This window comes from Moschus berezovskii, chromosome 8 (genome assembly GCF_049115385.1).
Source record: "Moschus berezovskii isolate FMDL1 chromosome 8, NW_MosBer_1.0, whole genome shotgun sequence".
Classification (NCBI taxonomy): Eukaryota; Metazoa; Chordata; class Mammalia; order Artiodactyla; family Moschidae; genus Moschus; species Moschus berezovskii.
This window is the reverse complement of record NC_142467.1, coordinates 109,469,259-109,490,475: the sequence shown is the minus strand read 5'-3', so window position 1 is coordinate 109,490,475 and position 21,217 is coordinate 109,469,259. Positions and strand designations below refer to the sequence as shown.

At 60.2% G+C, this 21,217-nt stretch overlaps 1 protein-coding gene across 18 annotated transcripts in view; it reads right to left on the bottom strand.

Annotated features, from left to right (window-relative positions):
* Positions 1-21,217, bottom strand: part of OBSCN (obscurin, cytoskeletal calmodulin and titin-interacting RhoGEF) — a 234,815-nt gene that overhangs the window by 11,641 nt on the left and 201,957 nt on the right. For 16 of the 18 annotated variants that reach the window (XM_088839239.1, XM_088839240.1, XM_088839255.1 and 13 more), the window contains 14 exons: positions 20,878-21,034; positions 20,397-20,513; positions 20,149-20,313; positions 19,902-20,060; positions 19,571-19,748; positions 18,927-19,040; positions 12,951-13,118; positions 12,508-12,610; positions 12,035-12,164; positions 11,290-11,398; positions 1,861-2,078; positions 1,135-1,226; positions 686-801; positions 86-198 (listed from right to left, as the gene is read on the bottom strand). In XM_088839239.1, coding sequence (XP_088695365.1) covers positions 86-198; positions 686-801; positions 1,135-1,226; positions 1,861-2,078; positions 11,290-11,398; positions 12,035-12,164; positions 12,508-12,610; positions 12,951-13,118; positions 18,927-19,040; positions 19,571-19,748; positions 19,902-20,060; positions 20,149-20,313; positions 20,397-20,513; positions 20,878-21,034 — 1,939 coding nt within the window. Of the gene's footprint in view, positions 1-85; positions 199-685; positions 802-1,134; positions 1,232-1,860; positions 2,079-3,297; positions 5,178-8,253; positions 8,297-11,289; positions 11,399-12,034; positions 12,165-12,507; positions 12,611-12,950; positions 13,119-18,926; positions 19,041-19,570; positions 19,749-19,901; positions 20,061-20,148; positions 20,314-20,396; positions 20,514-20,877; positions 21,035-21,217 lie in introns of those variants that run through there. The other 2 variants (XM_088839241.1, XM_088839257.1) reach the window with 2 other exon arrangements.

The window sequence follows — 21,217 nt, the reverse complement described above, 5'->3', positions numbered from 1 at the left end:
GCACCACGGCCCAGCCTGACCAGTCCAGCAGGGGGTCACACACTGCCCCTCCCACAGGCAGGCCCTCACCCAGGCCTGGCCCTACCTTGTACCAGGTCACTGTGGGCTGTGGGTTGCCCTCAATGACAGCCTGGAACTGCGCCGTACCGCCACTCTGGGCCTGCACGTCCTCGATGGTGACCTGCATGGATGGGGGTCCTGGGGTGGGGGAAGGAGCCGGTGGGCAGGAGCCAGGCTGTGTCCGCCACAGCCTATTCTGTGCTGAAATCTTCCGATGCCTGGCCTCCATTCACCCAGACCCAGACCTGGGTGGACTGGCAGCAACCCCACGTGTGTCTTGCTGCCCGAGCTGGGCAGAAAGGCCCTGAGACATACTCCAGGGTGAAAGAGCCCAGCTGCCTCCAAGGGAAGGGACCCCACCCTGATGGTCCAGAAATGCACCCCGTGTCTTTGCTGCTTCAGCCTCAGCTCTCTGAGGGCAGGCCACAAGAATATGCCAACTCTGCCTGGGGTAAAGGGCCCTGACATCCCGGTCACTGCTGCCTTCTGAGGGCACACAAGGAGACAGGCAGCAGGGGCCTTGGACACCTGGGACGCCAAGTGGCTTTGCCGGCCCTGCCATGGAAATCTCTCTTTAGCCTGGGGCATGGAAGGCACACGTGCGACCTGCCAGGCCCCCACATACTTGCAGCAGGCGTGTCGCTGGTCTGGTACACGTATGTCCTGTGTGTGGTCTCTGTGAACACGTGGCTGTGGACGTCCCAGAGCTCACCTGCTCCTGGCCAGGCAGTGCCCTCCATCCTGGGGCATGGAGTGGGATTAGCTGTCTGCCTCGCCCTTCCACTCCTGGGCATGGGAGGCCGAGACGGGGTTCTTGCCCCTCGCCTACTAAGGGGGCTGCAGCAGACTCTTTGGGAGGGGACATACAGCCCGTGGCCCCAGTCCGAGGTGAAGAAGGGAGCTCCCCCGACTTTCCTTGCCCCAGGGGTGGCCTCCCCCTGCCCTGGGGCCTAAGGGTGGGGCTGGTAAAGAGAGTGCAGGGGTGCTGGGATCCCACCCCTTGCTCTCTTTTCCCCACGCCCCACCCTGCCCCCAGGACGTCCCCTCACCCCCCCAGCCAGCTTGGGAGGTTACCGGATGGGCACCGAGCGTTCCGGGACCTCAGCGTGTGCCTGAGCCGTCTGCTCCAGGCCCTCGTGGGAGTGAGGCGGAGGCGCCTTCGGAGGCTTGCCTGGAGGGAGGCAAGGGGCCGGGTGAGATGGAGCCCGGGACAGGGTGGGAGACAATTCCCCGGGACAGGCTGGTGCATCAGCCTCTGGGGCCCAGCAGACAGGAGCACAGACAAAGCAGGGGCTCCAAGAGCACAGGATCCTTGAGCACAGACTCAGCGCTCCAACTGAGCACGGGCACCTCACCCCCGGGCTGGGGCTAGGGCCCCGCAGCACGCCTGGCGTCTGGTCTCCCCGGGGCGCCGCTCACTTCTGCCCCTTCCTGCCCGCTCCTTACCCTCCCCTTCCGCCCCTCTTCCCCCTCCTCCTGCTCGCCCCAGCCTCTCCCCTTCCCCTCCCTCCCCTCCCCATTCCCACTCCCTTCCTCTCCCCCTCCCCAGGAGCTGTCGGCTGAGGGCTGACCACAGGAGGCCACACGCCAAGAGTGGGAAGGAACTCCCAGAGCCCATCCCGGCATCTAGTTCCACAGGCTGAGCGAGGGGCAGGCCTTGTCCAGGACCCCCGACATGCAGAGCCAACAGAATGCTGGGGGTCCTCAGGCTCTGCCAGTTCACCCCCGTGGGATGGGCACCCAAAGTAACCAAGGTGGGGCAGTTATGGGTGGGGGCAGGGGTCCCGGAAGCAGGGGTACTTTGCCTTCAACCTGCTGCCAGGCCTCACCCGATGCAGCCCCAGTCTCCACAGCTGGGGGCTCCGGGCTGGCCTCCTGGAGTGCAGGCGGCCCCCCAGAGCTGGGGCTGGGGCTGCTGTGATCCCCTGTGGAAGGTCCTGGAGCCTCAGGGCACGTCTGTGTCCTCTGGATGGATGTGCTCTCCTGCCCCGGGGGAGCTGGGGCTGGGACGGCAGCATCTGTAGGAGAGGCAGGTCGATGCACAGGAGTGAGGGGGGCCAGGACCCGGGAGGGGGACACTGCCCAGATGAGGCCACCCTTCCCACCCTCCCGCTCCAGCCACCCGCTGGGTTCAGGAAGCGCCGAAGGTGAAGGCCCCTGAGAGAAGAAGGGGTCTGTGCCAGAGATGGCACTCCAGGCAGCAAGTGCCAGACTGGCCCACCCCCAGGGTGTCTCCCAGATGCCCTCATGAGAGTCAGCTGCCACAGGGACAGCAGGGCCTGGACCCCCACCGTCCACTTTGGGCGGCCCCTCGGTCTCAGTCCCATCCCATCATCCTGGGGCTCGCCTTGCTCTGTAGCCCACTCTGGATCCGAGGGTACTGGGTCACCCAGGCTCAGGTGGCTCCAGCCCCACGTTCTAGGAAATCTAAGCACAGCCCAATATCAGATCAGGAGCCGAGAGCCCCTCACAGGGTGGGCTGCCTTCCTGCCTCCCAGGGCAGCCCCCACTCCTCACCCAGCCCGATACAGACCACCACACTCTCACCTGGTCCCTGCCCAGCCCCCCACACAACTCCCCAAGGGAACCTTCAGACCCTCTAGGCTCTTGGCTTCCTGCCCTCAGCCCCCAATTCAGTTCCTCCTCTACCTGACTGCCAGTCCCCCTGTGGCTATTCTGGGACGCCCACCACTCCAGAAAGGCCCCCTCTGTGGAGCCCTCTCCCGTGCTCCAGAGCCTTCCTCCTGGTGATCTGCTGTATTCTTGGGCCCCCCAGGCTGAAGAGGCCACTGGGCAGGCTGCTCTGTCTGCGGTCTGTGGCATTGGGGCGACCATCCTGTGCTTCCTCACTTCAAGGAGGTCGTCAGGACCCTGACCCGTCATGCTCCCATGGCTGTCCTGACAAAGGACCCAGGCTCACAGGACACAGGATGACCCGCTTGAACCCCAGCAGACTGGGGGCAAGTAGTATGGACACCGCAGTCACACTGTGTGAGCCCGTGACAGCCTCTCAGCCCACGTGTGAGCAAGCTGGATAGGCAAACGATCATGCCTCCACCCAGGATCTGTAGGACTGGCCAGGACCCACAGGGTGATGCTGGGTGTCCACCCAGGCTGCCAATGGAAAGGGCCTGGGCTGTCCATTGGGTGGTCTCCAGGGTCTCCAGGGCCAGGAGGGTCCCTCCCTCCTGAGACGTGGGAACCACCAGGTAGAGAAGCAAAAATGAGAAAAGCAGAGGCAGTGCGAGGAACCGGTTTATTAGCATCATCAGGGTTGACTGATGGGACTGCTTCCCATGCACAGACCCTGGTCCACCCTGTTGAGAAGGCCTAGGAGGGCCTGTAGAGCTGGGCCCCACACAGGCCTCCTGGAGGCCAAGAAAGGTGTTCAGGGCTAAGATGTGGTTTGTGGGGAGCCCCTGCTGAGCAGGAGCCTCGGATCCCCAGCCCGGGTGAGAGCCAGGGCTGGGCCAGGCCTGGACACTGGGACTGGGGCCTAAGCTGGCACACAGAGGGCCCACGCGGCCCCTGCCTGGTGAACAGAGCAGGAAGGATGCCTGAGCGCCTTCCCTGTGTATGCAGCGCCGAGCCCGGAGCGGCAGCCTGCGAGTCAGTCTGGCCCGTGCTCTCAGAGCAGCTTGAGGAGCCTCTGAGATCACGGATGCATGCACTGTCCTCAGCTGTTGACCAAGTCCTGTGAGGTAGGAGTCGCCTGGTTTGGAAGGGAAGGGCAGGCTGGAGTCCTGAGTTGGTGGACAGCCAGGGGAGGTCAGAGCACCCGTGTCCAAGGCATGCCAGCTTTGGGACTCTCTCCTGATTGAAAACCCAAGGCGGCTGTGAGGTGAGTTGATGCTGGTGCCGGGCAGGGTCCCAATGCCACTTTCCTCTTCCCGCAGCCCCGTGTAAGCACGGCAGCTTCATCAGGGGGTCCCTGGTCCAAGAGTCTCTCATCTCAGCCCCAGCCACCCTGTCCTCGAGGGTCGTGGCCTCAGCCCTGGGAGGGGCTGGGGTCCATGTCCCTGTCTGGGCGAATGTGTAGGGTGACAGTCTCCCCCACAGTCCCAAAGCTGACCGTCTGGGTTGAAACCTCGGTTTTGAAGCTGCTCTGGCCACTTTCCGCAGAGCGCTGAACCTGAGTGCAGAAGGAAGGCTTCTGGGTCGTAGCTCCTCCGGCCCGGGCCTCCCGAAAGCAGAAGGAGACGCCCGTGGGGCCCCGGCCCTGCGGCCCCGATGGAAATGCCTCCCGGGGCCTGGGCACACGGCTGAAGCAGCCAAGGGGGGCCCGGGAGTCTGGAGGGCGCCCCACGTTCAGCAGGACGGGCTGGCCCACGGTGGGCTCGCTGATCTCTCTCTGCAGCACCGAGATTTCACAGGGCGGGTCCTCAGTAGCACTCGGCCTGGGGCCACTGCAGCCAAAGGTCTCCCCTTCCTGGGGCACGTAATCCTCCAGGTCGGCCAGGGTGAGGGCACGGCCATGGTGCGTGAGAATCTTGGGGTCACGGCCCTGCAGACCGTCAGCACCCAGCGGCTCCTCCACCTGGTAGGCACTTCTCTCCTCCTCCTCCTCCTCCAGAGGGGCTCCCTCTTCAGCACCCCAGGGAGGGGACAGCTCAGGGCTCTCTGGCCCCGTTTCCATGCAGACGATTAGGGGCTCTCCAACAGTGACCGGGGCCAGGGGCTCCTGGGTCAGCAGCTTGTTGTTGGAGTTGTTTGTATTGGGGTCTCTTCCAGACACCCTTCCAGGCAGCGTGAAGCGAAGCTCTTCAGAGCTGCCAGGTGTCTCTCTGGCCAGAGACGCACCCTTAGAGCCGGTCTTTTTCACCCGGACCTCAATGGTCTCCTCAACCTCCACCCATTTGGGCGGGGGCCTGGTGCCCCCTGGCAGGCCTGCCGTGTGGGTCTCAGGCTCCGTCACGAACAGAGTGGGCACAGCAGGCCGCCAACCTGGCTCTGCCTCAGGCCTGGAGGGTCTGCTGGCCTCTGGCGAGGGCGGCAGCTCAGGGGCCAGCAGGCCTGGCCTGGGCAGGCTGGCGGGGTGACCATAGCGGGAGGGAGACTTGCTGGGGGACTGGCGTCGGCCACGGGGGCTCTTCACCACAGTGGTAATGGTCTCCTCTCTGTGGGGAGAGGGTCGAGAGGAGATGGGTACGGAGACCCACAGCCTCACCCAGCGCCTTTGCCGTCAGCACATTCGGGGGTCAGCAAGGGAGATCAGGTTAGTGTCCAAGCAGGCAAGTGCTGAAACTGCACAGACAAACTCCTACACATGCGCCTGAGCCCAGGCTCTAGATGCCCACCCAAAGAACCAAAGTACCAAAGCAGAGTTTCATCTGGCCATCTGCGAACACTTGGGCTCCAGTGTACAGATCTCAAAATGAGAGGCGAGGCATGGGGGGAGGCACGTGCAGTGTCACTCAGGTCTCCTCACACCTCAGGTGGGTCTGTAACATCATGTGCCGGTTTCCCTTCCTGTGTGTGGCTGTCCCGCTCTGGAGACACCAGCCCTCCTTACAGAGCTGAGGGACAGGGGTACAGGGACAAGCCACACAGCCTTCCTCATCAGTCCCATGCTTGCTCTGTGCTCTGTATCGTGGCAGGAGGGCGATGGGGGTTTGGGGCGCTTCTCAGAGGGCAGGTGCCTCAGAGATCGTCAGTCAGGGACTGCGGAGCAGGGGGACGCCAGAGTTTGGACTTGCAGCCCGTGCTTTGGGCCTCTGGGTCTGGGATGTGAGGCCTGGCAAAGACTGCTGGCCCTGGGCATGGCCTTGCTGTCGCGGGTGCTGTGAGCTCAGCCCAAGAGGTCAGGTGGGGACGCAGGGGGATGAGGGGAGAGAACTCAAGTCCGTGTGCACGGGAGTCTGGCCAGGGGCCTCGCAGCAACTCTGGGCGGTGCGTCTGATCCCCTTTGACAGGTGCAGACAAGGTTGACAAAGGGCTTGAGACCTTCCCAGAGCCAAGAGTCAGAAGTCCCCCCATCAGCCAGGCCTCCTCTGCCAACCAGCACCCTAACTCTGCCAGGCACTGAGGGGGAAATGAGTACAGGCAGGGGGCAGGAACAGGTTCCGTAACACAGCTCTCCTGCGCCCTGGGACCTGCATTTCCTCTTGGGCTCATGCATAAGGATCTGGCATGCATGTGGTGACAACTCAGTGCTGCTGCCAGCTGCCTGCAATGGCGAGGACTTGGTCTCTCTCCTGCTCAGCTTTACTTCCGGCTAACCCACAGCTCCAACAGGGAGCCGTTACTCATGGGCACGGGCACAGAGCTGTGTGGCCACACCGTGGGGTGCATAGCGACGACAGACCCTGCCTCCACTGGCCCTCCCCTGGTAAAGGGGAAACGCTGTGCCCCCTTAACTGGTGGGGAAGCTGAGGCATGGAGGCACGGCCTATTCAGGGCCGCAGGCCTGCCTTCCTGCTTCACACAAGGCTCAGTGGCGCCAGGCTTGTTCCTGAGTAGAGACTGCCCACATGTCAGGGGAACCTGGGCAAGGACCCACCTTCTGGCCTCAAGTGGCCTGATTTGCTGAGGCAGGACGGTGAGGCCACGCCTCCTACATGCACCCCCTGCTCGGCTCACTGCTGCCCCCATGAGGACACGGAGGCCTCCTGTCCTGAGGCCAGCAGCACACCACTTGAGGTTGCCAGGTGGCAGAAGCCTCTCTCCAAGCCCGGTCTCTTTCTGGTAACCCTTGGCTCCCCAGAGCTCCTCACTGTGTGGTGTGCCCTTGGGGGATGCGGTGCCAGGCAGCTGCCTCTCTCCATGCCTCAGGTGAGGGGGTACATGTCCTTGCAGGGTGAGGGTTGCTGCCTCCCTAAGCCTGGAACAGATTGGACGTGAGGGTGCCTTGTGAGTTGCCTAGTCCAGCCTCCCAGACGCACGAGTCCCCAGTGGGGCTGCCTGGCCCCATCCCTGCTCCTTCATGTTTTCACTCATAAAATGTGGATAACAACGCTCCCCTCACAGATGAAATACAGAGCCGATCTGTGGAAAGCTCTGGCATGGCTGCGTACCTCCAGGGATAGGACTTCTTTCTGCCCCAGGCAGCCCCATCTACTGTGAGGCCACACTCTGCTCTGGGGGAGAAGGGAGAAAGTCAGGGGAGGATTAACCCAGGAGCTAGCCAGTGTCTGAAGATGGGTTCTGCAGCAACATTACCAGCTGCAGGCCCCTTCAGGAGGTCTTCTGCCTAGGGGGAATTAAGAGGTTCCCCATCTTAGAGCCTCCCAGACATTCGGCTTTAGGAAATCATAGTTTTTATTGCCTCCTAGCTTGTGCAAGGTCTTCTACCCTCCCACTTCATACATCTTCTACTGCAAGTCCTTTCAGATCATCCAGGTCAAAACCAGTCCTGCCTTCTGTGCGTTCACCTAGCTCTGGACCGCTCTGGACCTCTTGTATTATTTATCAAAGATATGTATGGCTTTTCCTCAGCCTTGAAGGCACTGAAGAGTGGGGAAGGGGACAATGGCTGTGCCATCAAGGAAACGAGTTCCCGGCCAGCTTCCGATCGCGAGCTACCCTGAGCGAGGCTTTTCTCTTCCCTGAACCTCAGTCTCCCCACCTTCTCAGTAAGAGGGCTGAGTCTGGAGACCTCTAAGGACCCTAGAGCTGTACTGTTCACTGAGGTTACACTATTTTAATTAAAATCAAATGAACTAAATTTTAAAATCCAATTTCTCAGCCACACTAGACAAATGCTCAGGAGCCACATGCAGCATGTGGCTGCCGGAGCGGAGTGTAAGTATGGATCACTTCTGTCATCACAGAAAGTGCCCTTGGACAATGCTCTAGATCCTAGGATCCTAGATGGCAGCATTCTGCCTCCAGCATGCTGGAGAAGAAACTTTCAGGCCTTGCTCTTCCCTGATGAGTATGACTCTGAGTCCAAGCCCTGGCTGAGCCCTGGGACGTGCAGAGTAAGTCGACCCTGCTGAGACAACAGAGCCATGGGGAGGGTACCTAGACCCCGGGAGAGACAGCTTTGAAATGTGGTAGCCAAGGTCTTAAGGGAAGGTGAATGCCCTGGGAGTGTCTGCAAAGTGCTGGCAGTCTGTGTGATGAACAAAGGCCATGGGAGCAAGCGGTCAGGCAAGCTAGGGGCCAGGCTACACAGGCAAGATCCGGGGAGGTTAGTGGGCATGCAGGGAGCACTGCAGTCAGAGGGAAGGTTAGGAACACGCCTGCACTTACATGATGACGGTTTTCTTGGGGACCTTAGTCTCCTGCTCAGTGACTACAAAGAAAACAGTCGGAATAGCGAGGGTTACAGATCAGCCAGGGCTGGGGGCTGAGCTATCCGAGTGGCCCGGCAGTGTGGTAACTCGTTCAGCTTAGGACACTGGCTCCAACTGTGTACCCTCTGGGAGGAATGTCTCAGCTTAGAGCCCCAGGTCGTTCACCTCTGAAACGGTGACAGTGCCTCTTCCAAGGGTCTGGGGAATGAGGCATTGCGGTGACCATGTGTCCCCCACGAGGCAAGAAGCCCTGCCCCCTTGAGGGGCCTTGCAGGGGCTTCATGGAGAATAAGTGCCTTGTTCAGACTGCCCACACAGAAATCCAAGCTCTTCCTTTAGTCCATGTACCCAGGGAGCCCTGGCTATTTGTCAGGCCCTAAAGTTCCTCTTTTCATAGAAACCCGAGGTCTAGAAAGGGGAAAGGAATGGCCTGTGACTGACAGCCAAACTGGGATGTGGAGGGCTGGTGCCCAGTTCACAAAAGATTCTAAGACCAAAGAACCTCTCTCCAGGGCAGAGTGACTCTGGAGTCCTAGAGGTAGCCTGTCTGAGTGCTGGGCGTCAGGCCACAGAAGGCCCTCTGGGAGCAACCTGAGGATGTCTGAGCAGGGTCCTGGGCTCTGAGCGAGCCAGGAGCATCCCACACACTCAACTGTTTCTTGATTGTCCTAGCTGTCCTCCTCCCCAGAGCTGACAGGGACCCATATCCCAGAGACAGCACGGGACTCATCCAGGACCCGGCAGCACCTACTCCCCACCATCTGGAGGCCTCTTCCTCTGTAGCTTCTGGGCAGGGTCAAGCTTGGCACAGATGTGCCCCCTCCCAGCCTCGTCAGCGGGCGAGCAGACAGCCCACCAGCTACCAGCACCCAAACATCTCAGCAGTCCCTCTCACCAGACTCGGGGAAACTGGGGGGGAGGCTCAGGAAAGTCAAGTGACGTGGCCCAGGGCACACAGCCTCCTAGTCTGTGATCTGTGGGATTTTGTGCCACATGGAAAAGGACTTCTTTACATGACCGTGACTATTTTAGCCTTGTTTCCAACTAGATGAACATGAGTTAAATGTCCCAGCTGTGTCTGTGTGGCACTTGGGTGCCGCATTTTCGGGGCATGTGTGTGCGTGTGCACGCACATGTGTGTGACTGTGTGTGTGCCTGCATGTGCTTGTGCAAGCAGCCTCCTGGAGAGAAGGGAGCCTACTGGGAGAGAGAATGGGATGCAGCCACAATGCCCTGTGTCTTTAGACGAAGTTGGACCCAGAGAACACCAACCTGTCTGTGGCCTGTAAGCCACCCGCTGCATACAGAATAGTGAGCGATCTAGGGCCCTTTCCCTGACCCTCCTTGACCAGGGACTCGTTCTGTTGCTTCTGGGGGTGGTGACCAGAGTGGGCTGCTACACTCCTGGAACCTTTGTTCCCCATCTAGCCTGCCACCAGAGGAGCTCTGGGATCCGGTGCGTACTGGCGACTATGGATGGGGTGCAGCCATGCCAAGCGGGGCTCTTGGCCCTGCGCAGTTTCACAAGCAAGGGGGCAGCGCCACACCCCACGGGGCCAGCCAGGGCCCGTCCTGGCTGCAGAGCCACCAGGTTAATGATGAAGCAGCGGGACAGGATTAGGAAGCAGGAGGCGGCGGGCTCCAGTCCCAGGGGCTGTGAAGACTGGCCTCGCCTGGTGAGGCGCCAAGGCCGTTCTCGGCGTGGGTGTGCCGCCCCCCAGACCCTGCATCCACGGGACCCGGACAGAGGCCCATTGTGGCGGGGCAGTGAGAGCTCCGTGGGACGTGCTTGTCGCCGCTGAGACAGGGTGCTGAGCCCTGCTGTGCACCATGTAAGGCCACCACGGGCATGGCAGTGGTGCCGGCAGACGCCGAGGGGGCCTCCAGTGGGAGCTGGCTTGACCAGTGCCCTTTGCGGCTTGATGAACAGGACCCCTGCCCACGAGGGAGGAAGGGTCTCTGGGCGGGCCCTACAGAGTGGGAAAGGCCCCAGGCCTGCGCTTCTGGCGTCAGATGGCTGACTCCGTGAAAGTCCAGACAGACAGCAGACTGGATCCTGGGAGGCACTGGGTCTGGGGGCTCGAGGCATCAGAGAAGCCAATTTTCAGGACTTGGGAGGACACAGATCCCAACCCACCCCCTTCTGTGAGAGCTGGGGCTCCCCCAGGTGTTTCAGTGTAGCTTCCACTTGCATGCCCCCGAGGATGGGAGACTCAATCTCTGTCCTGGCAGCCCCTTCCAGGTAAGTCAGTTCAGACCAGGAGAAACTCTCCCTGAGGCTGTCACCCACCCTGCAAGCCTTGTAAGGCCGCTCTCTGAACTGAACAGACACCAACTGCCCTCCTCCCCATCCCAGCCATCCTGGTTGGGACCCTGGAGCCACAGAGGGAGGCGCCCTGCCACCCTTCACCGCCTGCCTCGGAGCATGCTGCTCCCTAGTGAGGCCCGTCCTGCAGCCCAGACCCCTCCTAGCCTGGCCCAGGCCAAGCCACAGCACCCTGTGCTTTCCTCAGCCAAGGCTGCCTGCTGTGGAAGGATCACACCCCTGAGACTGCTCCTTCTCCCAGGAGCCAAGCTGGGACCCAGCAGCCTGCTTCTGTGGAGCTGCCCCTGCCACCCATCCTGTAAGACCTCTCTGAATGCTGCCTGGCAGGCAGCTCCAGGCCCAGGTCTGGCCTGCATATGCACTTGTTATTTCCCCCAGGAATGGTTATTAGCAGGCTTAGGGGGTCCCCCGACCCTTCAGACGATCCCGTCAGCCTTTCCCAGGCTCTGGTTCACAGCCCACCCTTCTCTGGCCCCCACATATGCTGCTCCAGTCAGTGGCGGGCCGCCAGCACTTGCCCCCTATCCGCTGAGTCCCCTCCTCCACACATGCTTCCCCTCCTCCAGGAAGTGTGCTCTGATGAGAGGGCTGAGGGTTCTACCCCTCCCAGCCGTGCCCCAGCCTGTGGGGGTCCAGCTCAGGCTGGACTGGACGTGGGGCACTCACCTTCCACGGCTGCGAGCCGCTCCATGTGGTGCTGTTCCCGGGCTTGCAGCACAGGGCTCTGCATGAGCAGCTCTGCACGGCTCCGCTTGGAGCCCAGCCGGTTCCCCAACTGCAGGGTACAGAGCAGGGGCTCACCTCCAGCCTGCGGCTCCCCAGGGGGCCTGGGCCACACAGGCCAGCAGTGGCAGGGAGGGCCCACCACAGCTATTTCAAGAGCCGCAGAGTCCGGCCACAGGGGTAAGGGTACCAGGCCAGCTACCGTGTCCCTTGACCAGGGGCTCCCTGTGACAGGGGGAACACTCTCCACCTGCTCTGTTTAGCTTAGTGGCCACGTGCGTTCTGAGTACGTGAATTAGAAGTGAATCTTTACTTAAATGTTAACTTTAACTGATTTACATTTAAATCACCGTGTGTGGCCAGCACAGGTCCAGGGCTGACTGGGGTGTTTCTTTTTCTGTGGTGGAACGGGCACCACAGTGTCCCCTGCAGGCTGCCAGCAGCAACAGCACAAAGGAGGCTGGGGGTCAGGAGGAGCCACGGCGAGCACATACCCTCCCCTGACCTGCACCAGCGCCCCCGGACCACGAGGACCAGGGCCCGCTCCTCGGGCCCTGTCTTCTCCACACGGAGAGTGGGTGACAGTGGCCTGGGGTCTCCTCTCTCACTGCGGTCACGGATGGCAGTGACCAGGCGGGATTCCCCAGGACAAGGCCCCCAACCCCTCCCCCAGCCCCACCCACCTCACCTCACACTCATAGATGCCCAGATCCTCCGTGCCAGCTGCCCGGATCTCCAGCACCAGCAGGCCGCTGCGGGGCTCACTCAGGATCTGGTATCTGCCCCCAGGGGTCAGCAGGGCCCCATCCTTGTACCACCTGCAGCCAGCCCCCAGGGCAGTCAGGTGGGTCTCCCGCCCATGCTCAGGACCCTGTGCTCACCCATCCCATAGTTCCAAGTATCCTCACAGAGCCCACCCTCCTGGACGTCACCCACCCAACGAACAGCCGGTCCCGTGCTCTCTTCGCTGCAGCTAGAGCCATGTTCAGAACGTGCCACGGCCCTCCCATGCCCACTCCTCACCGGGCAGGCGGCAGTTCTGTGACTAGCCGGCCCTGCCCCAGCTAACAGGCTGCCCCCCGCACTTCTCAGGCAGGCAGCACAGCCCCAGGGCAGGCCCGTGTGCCCTGTGCTGCCCCACCCACAAGCCACCTGGCCCACCTGATCTGAGGGTATGGGGCACCTTCGATGGTGCAGGTGATCTGGGCATCTTCTCCATCCACAAAGGGCACTGCCCGGACCTTGTTCACAAACCGAGGCGGGACTGCGGGGCCCAGGGAACGTGGGGAGACAAAAAAGAGATTGAGAGCCAGAGGGAAAGAGACAGAGAGACACAGAGATGCGGACAGAGGGACAGAGAGAGAAGCAGACAGACAGCGGTGGACACAGAGAAGGAGACAGAAAGGGAGGTGGAGGCAGAGTCGCAGAGGAGGCAGCGTGGTGGGCCAGGCCCCCCGGCCACCAGCGAGTCTCCCAGCCTTGTCAGATTCTCACAACCATCCCTGCAGCTCCATCCATGTGCCCCCAACCAGGGCTGACACCTTTATAATGCCCACAGGGTGGGGCCCAGGCACTTATACCCTGTCCTTCCCCTCAGGTCTCACCTTGCACCAATATTTTGCCCAGGGTGCTGGCACTGCCAGCAGCGCTGGCTGCAAAGCACATGTACTGGCCAGAGTCAGCGCCAGTCAAGTTGTCCAGGATGAGCGTGCACGAGCCATCGGGGTCTTCAATGAGGATGTGGTGAGGGTCCACCTCCACTGGCTTCCCATCTGGAAAGGAGGGGAAGGCCATCACAGAGGGAACACTATCAGGGACAAAAGGCTGGACCTGTCTGAGTTCACAGCCATAGGGTCTGATGGAGGAGGCTACCCCTAGAGCACAAGAGCCAGTGGACTCCCTGCCAAGGGTCTAGCTGGCCTAGCTGACCTGGAGCCCCGGATGGAGCGATGGCGCTGACCCACACCATCTACTTCCCCAGACCTCACTGTGCACAGTGTGGCCTCTAAAAGGCCAGCTCTTAGCTGGAGACGGGCCAGGCTTGGGGACCCAAACCCACCAGAGGACGTCTCCTCTGATAATAAGACCCTCAACTACCTTGCCAGTGGCTCTGCCACTCCCCCAAGGTACTGGCCCCACCTAGCAGGTACTCGGACAGCACCCTCTCTTTAATTATCCTCATCCAAATGCCCACCTGACTAACATCTCCAGCTGCACCACCTTTCCTTCCTGCGACAGGGGTGGGGGGATATGCACCTTTCACTATGAAGAAATCTTTCCTCCATAAATACGTAAAATTTCATAGATGACACTTTCCAACAGCTCTGTACATTCTGAACAAGGTTGTTTAAGTTAAAACATCTTGACATCTGATTCACAGAGAAACTTAACAATTTAAAAACATACCCCCTTCCAAAAGCTTCCAGCTGCCACCCTATTTCCCTGCATCCCTGTATGGTAATTCCAAGAAAGAGTTCTTTTTATTCTCTGTCTCCAGGAGCGTCCTTTCCCATCTTTTCCCAAACTACACCTCTTGGCTTTCACCTCACACAACACAGCCCTTGGCAAGGACACCAGTGACACTGTCAGTCAAAGTGAAAGTCGCTCAGTCGTGTGCAACTCTTTGCAACTCCATGGACTATACAGTCCATGGGATTCTCCAGGCCAGAATATTGAAATAGGTACCCTTTCCCTTCGCCAGGTGATCTTCCCAACGCAGGGATCGAACCCAGGTTTCCCGAATTGTAGGCGAATTCTTTACCAGCCGAGCCACAAGGGAAGCCAAAGAATATTGGAGTGGGTAGCCTTATCCAGCGGATGTCCCTGACCCAGGAACTGAATCAGGGTCTCCTGCATTGCAGGTGGGTTCTTTCTTTACCAACTGAGCTATCAGGGAAGCCCACTGTCAATCTGTGGTCAATTCTCAGCCTTCATCTTGCTATCAGAAAACACTTCTCCTTGGACTTCCAGCATTCCTGCACCCTTTAGGCAAAGACACCTACAGCCAGGTGTTCCCTGTACCCATTCCCTGACACAGACAAACCTCTAGGGGGACTGTCAACAGCTGGCACGTGGGCTCGTGGCACCTGGACGGTGTCTAGGGTGCTGATGACACGCTGCAGAAAGTGATCCAGAGAGATGTCGGTGCTTCCTGATAGGTGGTCCCGCCTCCTTGGAAACCTCCCCCAGGAGCCATCAACGTCAGCAGAGACAAAGCCCTCAGCTTCCTTCCCTGTGAGACATGTGACTGCCTTCTAGGGCCGTAAGTCACTTTTCTCTTTGGAGGGAAGGAGGGGAAGATGTGCCAGCAGCCCCATAAAAGTTCAGTATCTCCTAAAACTCGAGGCTCCTCTGTTGTGGAAAAATTCACTGCATGAAGCTGACATCTGGTGCCTGGGTGTGGAGATCAAGGCACGGGAAGCCCATGAAAAATGCTGCTGCTTTTGCTGTGACAAACAACCTTTGTCTCTGACTTGGGGTCTTGCATTTGTAATCTGGCTGGCTGACTGGCTTGCTGGCTTGCAAGCCAAGAAATATCTCAGGTCTTTCACAGTTTCTGATTTGCAACTTTGGCAACAAGGAAGGGATACTGTAAGAGACACACCATTCCAAAAGAGAAAGGTGGCAGCCCGTGGACCAGTTAATAGACCTGAGGGAAGGGATGTCAATGGGAATCAGTGGTGGACACACTGCCCAAACAGCTGTGCAAGAAACAGCCATTTCCTGTGAATGCGGAGAAACTGAGCAGGCGGCTCCGAGCCGAGCACGGAGACGTGGGTTCAAAGTCTCCTGGATGGTGCCTTGGTTGACACACTCTCTCTCTCCCTACAGCGGGACGCTGCTGCTCGCCTCAGGTCAGCCCCACTTCCCAACAAACATCAGAACCCATGCTGAATCCCGGGAAGTCTCTGTGCCCTTCTGAGTCCAGTCACAGAAATACACACCCACCATGGGTGCAAAGGGAAAGCCATTGCCAATCCTGGGGGCTGAAGGCAGGCAGAAGCAGGGCTAGAACTCAGGGATAAGAGGCATGGGCACCAAATACATGAAGGATCCTTTCAGAGGTAACAGGAAAGGACCCTGGTGTTTGCTGTGAACTCTGGCTTGGGACGACTCCCTGACACGGACAGACCTCTAGGGGGACTGTCAACAGGTGGCACGTGGGCTCGTGACCCCTGGACGGTGTCTAGGGTGCTGGTGACACACGGAGAAGGCGGTCCAGAGATGTGAGAGCCTCCTGACAGGCGGTCCTGCCTCTTGGACACCTCACTCAGCCCTCAAGGGGATGGGAGATGGTACACGGCTCTGGGCCAGTGGAAACCTCTGCTAAATGGGCCCCATCCAAAATGTCACCATCATGCCAGGCAAGGGACACAGAGCCCCTGAGAGCGTGATGTGGCTGTTAAGTCAAGGGGTCCCCGAAGCTAAAAGATAGGATCTGTCGTGACAATCCTGCCGCCTCATCTGAGTGAGCCCCAAACACTAGGTATTACTGAGCTACGGAAGTGTGTCGCCTTCCATCCCTGAGCCCTTCCTCCTCCTCCACCCTGACCACTGCTTTAAGAGAAAAATCATCAGAAGTGGGCCTTGGTCTCGCTGGGCTCAGAGGGACCCAACATGCCCCTCTGACACACCAGGCATGCAGCCAGGGGGAGAGCTTAGATTGTGATGGCTCTGCTGGATACAGGTGTCTGGATTCCACAGATGGGATCTAAGCAGGGTTCCCACAGAGCAAGAAGAAAACTGTCACCCTGGGGCCAAGTCAGGGTGCTGTGACCGTGGCTTCCACCTCTGGACCCTGGTGTCTGCTGCTTCGAACACCCGGCTCCACACGAGGGTGGCAAGGCCCTACTTGTGGAGAGGCTGTGGAGCATGTAACCAGCTCCAGCCCAGCAACATGTCACTTGCCAAGACTGCCAGCAGAACCCCAGCAGGAGAAAAGAAGTTGCAGGCCTCTTGGGAGGTGTGAAAGCAGCCCCGGTAACAGGAGAGGCTGAATCCAAAATCAACAGCCTTGTACAGCCACAGAGAGTGGAAGCTGGCAGGAAACTGCCACCAGCCCAGCCCAGTCCCTGCTCCTGTGGCTCCAGCTGGCGAGGACAGGACAGCTGCAATGGGGTCTTCTGTGCAGGCGAACAGCTCCTGGCAGGAGTCCTGGGCATTGCAGCCACCTGCTTTTCCCTCCTGCTGGCATCCAGGGACCGAGACCAGAGCACCACTGGGGCTCCTACCCCAGGGTGAATTAGAAGCTGGCCTTCTGCCCCCGACACTTAAGCTTCCACCAGATGAATGATGTTTTGCTGGTGGGTGAGTCTGATTTCTCCTGCCAGATGCTATTCTTCCTGGCAAAGGTTATGTGAGATGTTGTGAACACCCTGGCAGTTTGACACTTAACTACAGATGGGTGGGCCGAAGACACTCCTCCTCGGGTCCATGAAAGATGGAGACAAGATGGGAGCATGATAGGGCTCCAGACCACCAGAGTCCCTGGGTGGAGCTGCTGCCCTGCGCGTGGGGCCAAGTTCCAGTGCATGCCACACAGGACTGCTCTCACCTGGCAGATGGGTGTCTCTCAGGAGACATCTCTCGGGTGTCTCCAACTGTGAGGGTGCTTTAGGTCAGTGAACTGCCGGCTCTGGCCACACCACAGGGCTGTGTGTGCCGCCTGGCCCACCAGCAGTCTGAGGACCTGTCTGTCGCGGGGGCTTCCCAACATGAACTGACCACTGGCTGCCCCTTGCTTCCTCCACTCCCCAGACACAGCTCTCCTCAGAGGAGTCTAAGCCTGTAAGCTGCTCACCGGGTAAAAGTCCAGACAAAAAAGACAGTGGATGGTCTGGAGACAGTTGGGAACCCAGGATCCCACCCTGATTGTTCCTGGGCACGGTGCAACTCCCCTTTCCCTCAGACAGCCCAGCCGGCACACGTTCCTGAGGGCAGCCTAGCTGAAGGGGTACGGCTGACGGGCGCGTTCTTCTCAATTACTTTTACTGACTGCGTTTGTCTCTCTGAACCCACCCTCACAGGTGAGAGGTCTGGTATGAGAAGGGATGGCGGGGAAGTGGGATTGCACTGCATGGGTTCTGCGAGGTGGCAGGGAACTCCGCAGACTTCAGGACCCCACAGACTCCAGAAGGAAGACCCCCAGGGTGCTGGGGGAACCAGTCACTTCATCCACCAACTCTGCTCTGAAGCTCTAACCCTGGGCCAGTCTGGCCCTTCTTTCATGTCCCAGCAAAGTGGCCTGCGTATCTGCGCCAGCCCCATTCTCAGCCATCCATGGTGGACACATGTGCCTGACTGGCTGTGGACAAGCAGGACGGGAGGACGGACTTCCCTGGGACCATCCCCCAAAGCCAGGAGTGGACTCGGCTATTGGGACCCAACTAGAGCTCAGGACTTACCATTCAGCCCAGATGAGCTCTCATGAGAGTATCACAGTTCACCTGAGACTTTGAGACTCACCAGATGGTCCAGGCTACACTGTGACTTGGTGGGGGTGGGGGGCTTTAGGCCATACGGCATCAGCTTGACCTCAGAGGGGCCACAGATTGAGGTCAGTCGTGCAGGGGGGCAGTCTCTGTGAGTGCCCGGCAGAAACCTGACACAAAGAGGCTCAACGAGGGAGTGTCCCTGGTTATCCACACTACCCGTGCTGGCACACATCAGAGGTGACAGGAATAGCGTGTCCACAGGACTGTATCGTGGGGACATCTGGGCCACGCCTGGACCCTCAGATGGACCCCACCCCATGTACCGCTTCCCTCTCACTGCAGCAAACCAGAACCCTGACTGGGATGGTTGTGCTGAGTCCCACTGAGTCCCTGAGACTCAATCACTGAGCCTGAAGGTGGCTGGGGACACCCACACTCGCGGTTGGTGCCCAGTGAGAACGGTCTTGAGATCCTGAAGTTGATGTCAGAAGTGAAGGTGTTCCTGGGGACCCCCGGGTTTGCAGCTCCCATCACACAGGGGAGTCACACCTGAGAACCACACGGCAGCCCTCAAGGCCCAGCCTTCCCCAGCCTCATTCCCCACCATGCCCGCCTCGGCTCCCCTCTCCCTGCTGTTCCCTGGAGCCTCGCTGCCCACTGGGAGTTCCTCCAAGCTGCCTGCCCTTCGTTCTGCCATACTTCTTTGGCCGGTCATGCCACTTTGGACTTCATACTGCATATCTGTCTATGGGCTTGTCATCTGTCTCCTCCCCAAGAAGGCCAGCCTGTATGCACGGACAAGGGTGGCCTGCCTGTTCACTGCTATTCCCCATGCACCTGGAATGGCCCTGGGCACTCAGCACAGACATGGTCAAATGAGGGAACAATGAGCGAGCTTCGGGCGTGGGCAGAGTCACTGTGTCAACAGCGTTGTGCACACGGGTGCAAGCTCCGCCTCTGGCCCACCGCACCGCCGTGCACACCCACCAGCCCGGCTTTGATTCAGGAGCAGGCAGCCAGAACAGGAGGCCTGTCTCTTGTGCCCAGCGCCTCCATCAGACGCCACCCTGGACCCCGGCCCCCTGGCCAGGCTGACTCCCTCTGGGTGGCTCTTGCCTGTTACAGAATTAGCACCCAGAGGCTTACCTTTGTACCAGCTGACAATGGGCTTGGGTGTGCCCGTCACACGGCAGGCCAGCTTGACTGTCTCGCCCAGCTCAGCTGTGCAGTCAGCCAGCTCTTCTTCAAACTCGGGGGGGTCTGGGGATATAAACACAGGGCCTTGATCACCCACTTACTCCCTCAGGTGTCCACCTGGCAGGACCAGAGCCCCATGACCAACAAATGGTTGCAGGAGACAGCACCCCTTAGGAGCCTTTGTCCGCAGTGCCACACTGGGAGCTGCACGGGACTCAGGGGAAGGGACACAGGCCCAGGATGTGTCAGGGAGCACGGCAGCGACCGTGGGAAAGAAGGGCGCGTTGAAACGGGGTCCTCTCTCCCATTCTAAGCGAGGAAGCAAAACCAGGACTGCTGGGCCCTTCACACCCTAACACAGCCTGCCTCTGTGCTGGGCAGCCAAGCGCGGGCCCCGAGGCCCCCACCAAAGCTGGCTAACCAAGGGCAGAGCGCGCCACTTGCCCTAGAATTGAGCATCTTCCCTTGTGCTTGCCCAGGTGGGGACAAGGGCCCAGAGCTCAGGACCTGCCGACTCCTGTGCTCTCAAGCCAGGCACCCAGGCAAAGGTTCAGCCTCCCTCCCAGCCTTGCTCCAGGAGCCCAGGCACTCACGCCAGATGGGCAAGGCCAGGCGCTGCTGGATGCCGCAGATCTCCTTCACCCAGGAGTTCTTGGTGATGACCGTCCGTGCCTGCAGCAGGTACTTGCGCACGGAGTCCTCCCGCTCGTGCCAGATCTCAAAGGCTCGGTCATCGCCCTCCACCTGGTCATTCAGGTCGATGCTGCTCAGCTGTGGGAGGAGGGCACAGGCTGACTGCCCGGACGTGGACCAAGCCATGGTCACCGAGGCCAGGGTGGCGGGACTGACCCCTGGGCTTCCCCTGCCTGCACAGCCTGCACGGCCTCCCTCTGTCCACCCAGGCTCCGCCGGCACCCTGCAAACCTTCATCATGTTCCGGAAGACGTAGCTGAAGGTGTCGGTGCGTGAGTCCCGCCGGGGCTTGCAGACCACCAGGTGGTGCCGGAACAGGAAGACGTGCCGGTGGTGGCCCTTCCATGGCATCCGCGCGCCCGGTGCTCCCTCCCACACGATGAAGTGGCCCTGGGGGAGCGGACAGCCATGGTCAGCCTAGCCCAGCCCGGCATCCACCCTCCACGGCCCAGGGTGCTCCCCGCACCCTCAGTCCCACCTGGCGGATGGGCTCGCCCAGGGCCTCCAGGGTGCCGGGGTAGTTCTCTATGAGTGACACGTGCAGCTGGTTTTCCGCCCGCTGTGGCAGCGCCGACACCACCGCGTAGGCTTGCTCGAGCAGCGCGCAGTTCTGGCCGTTCCGTGCCTTGTTGCGGATCAGCTCCTGCGCAAGACTGCAGGTCAAGGCAAGGCCTGGGGTGGCTGGGCACGGGGGCGGCCCCACAGCCCCTGGACCATACTGCCTACCTTGAGCAGGGCCTGGTACTGCTGGATCCGCTCTACTGGCTGCTCCAGGAAGTGCTGTAGTGGTGGGGGTGGTGGCTTCAAGGGGTCCACGGCTGACAGCACCTCCTCAGCGTATTTCTGTGGGAACCACAGGGCTGGGCTCAGGGCAGGAGAGTGCAACCTTCAGAGGGCTTGTGTCCCCAGAGTCTGAAAGCTGGTGGACCGGGGGCCCAGCAGAGCTTGCATGCGCACACAAACCCTCCTCCACAGGTGGGTCCCACTGCTGCCCCAGGGGGGTGGCCAGTGTCATGGTCTAACACGTGAGCAGGGTTGGTGGGAGAGCAGGGTTGGCAGGGGCACCCTGCCTGCTTTTCTAACCTGGGAGTCAGGGGTTCTGGGAAGGCGAAGCGGAGCCTGAGCAGGGTCGGGGGAGATGACCTAAAAGCCAGGAGCCAGCATGAAGCCTGGGGAGTGGAGGCAGGGCTGGTGGGCAGAGGGTCACCTTGTAGAACTCCTGCACGGCTGTGCTGACCATCACCGACTCGGCCTGCACTCGGCCCACCAGGAACTCCAGATACTTCTCGAAGGCTGCCTGGTTCTTGATGAAGCACATGGCTACGTCGTCATCTGTGTCACAGCTTCGCAACTCCTGTAAGAAGCTGCCACAGAGGGGACGGTGGTCAGGTGAGGGCGATATCAGGAACCCCGCCCAGGACCCACAACCCAGCCCCAAACCTGAGGGTTTGGGAAGGAAGCGGCTGCTACCGAGGCCTGAGTGCCTACGGATGAAAGTCAGTGCTCTGGGCTGTGACGGCCACACATATGCACGCGTGCTGCATGTA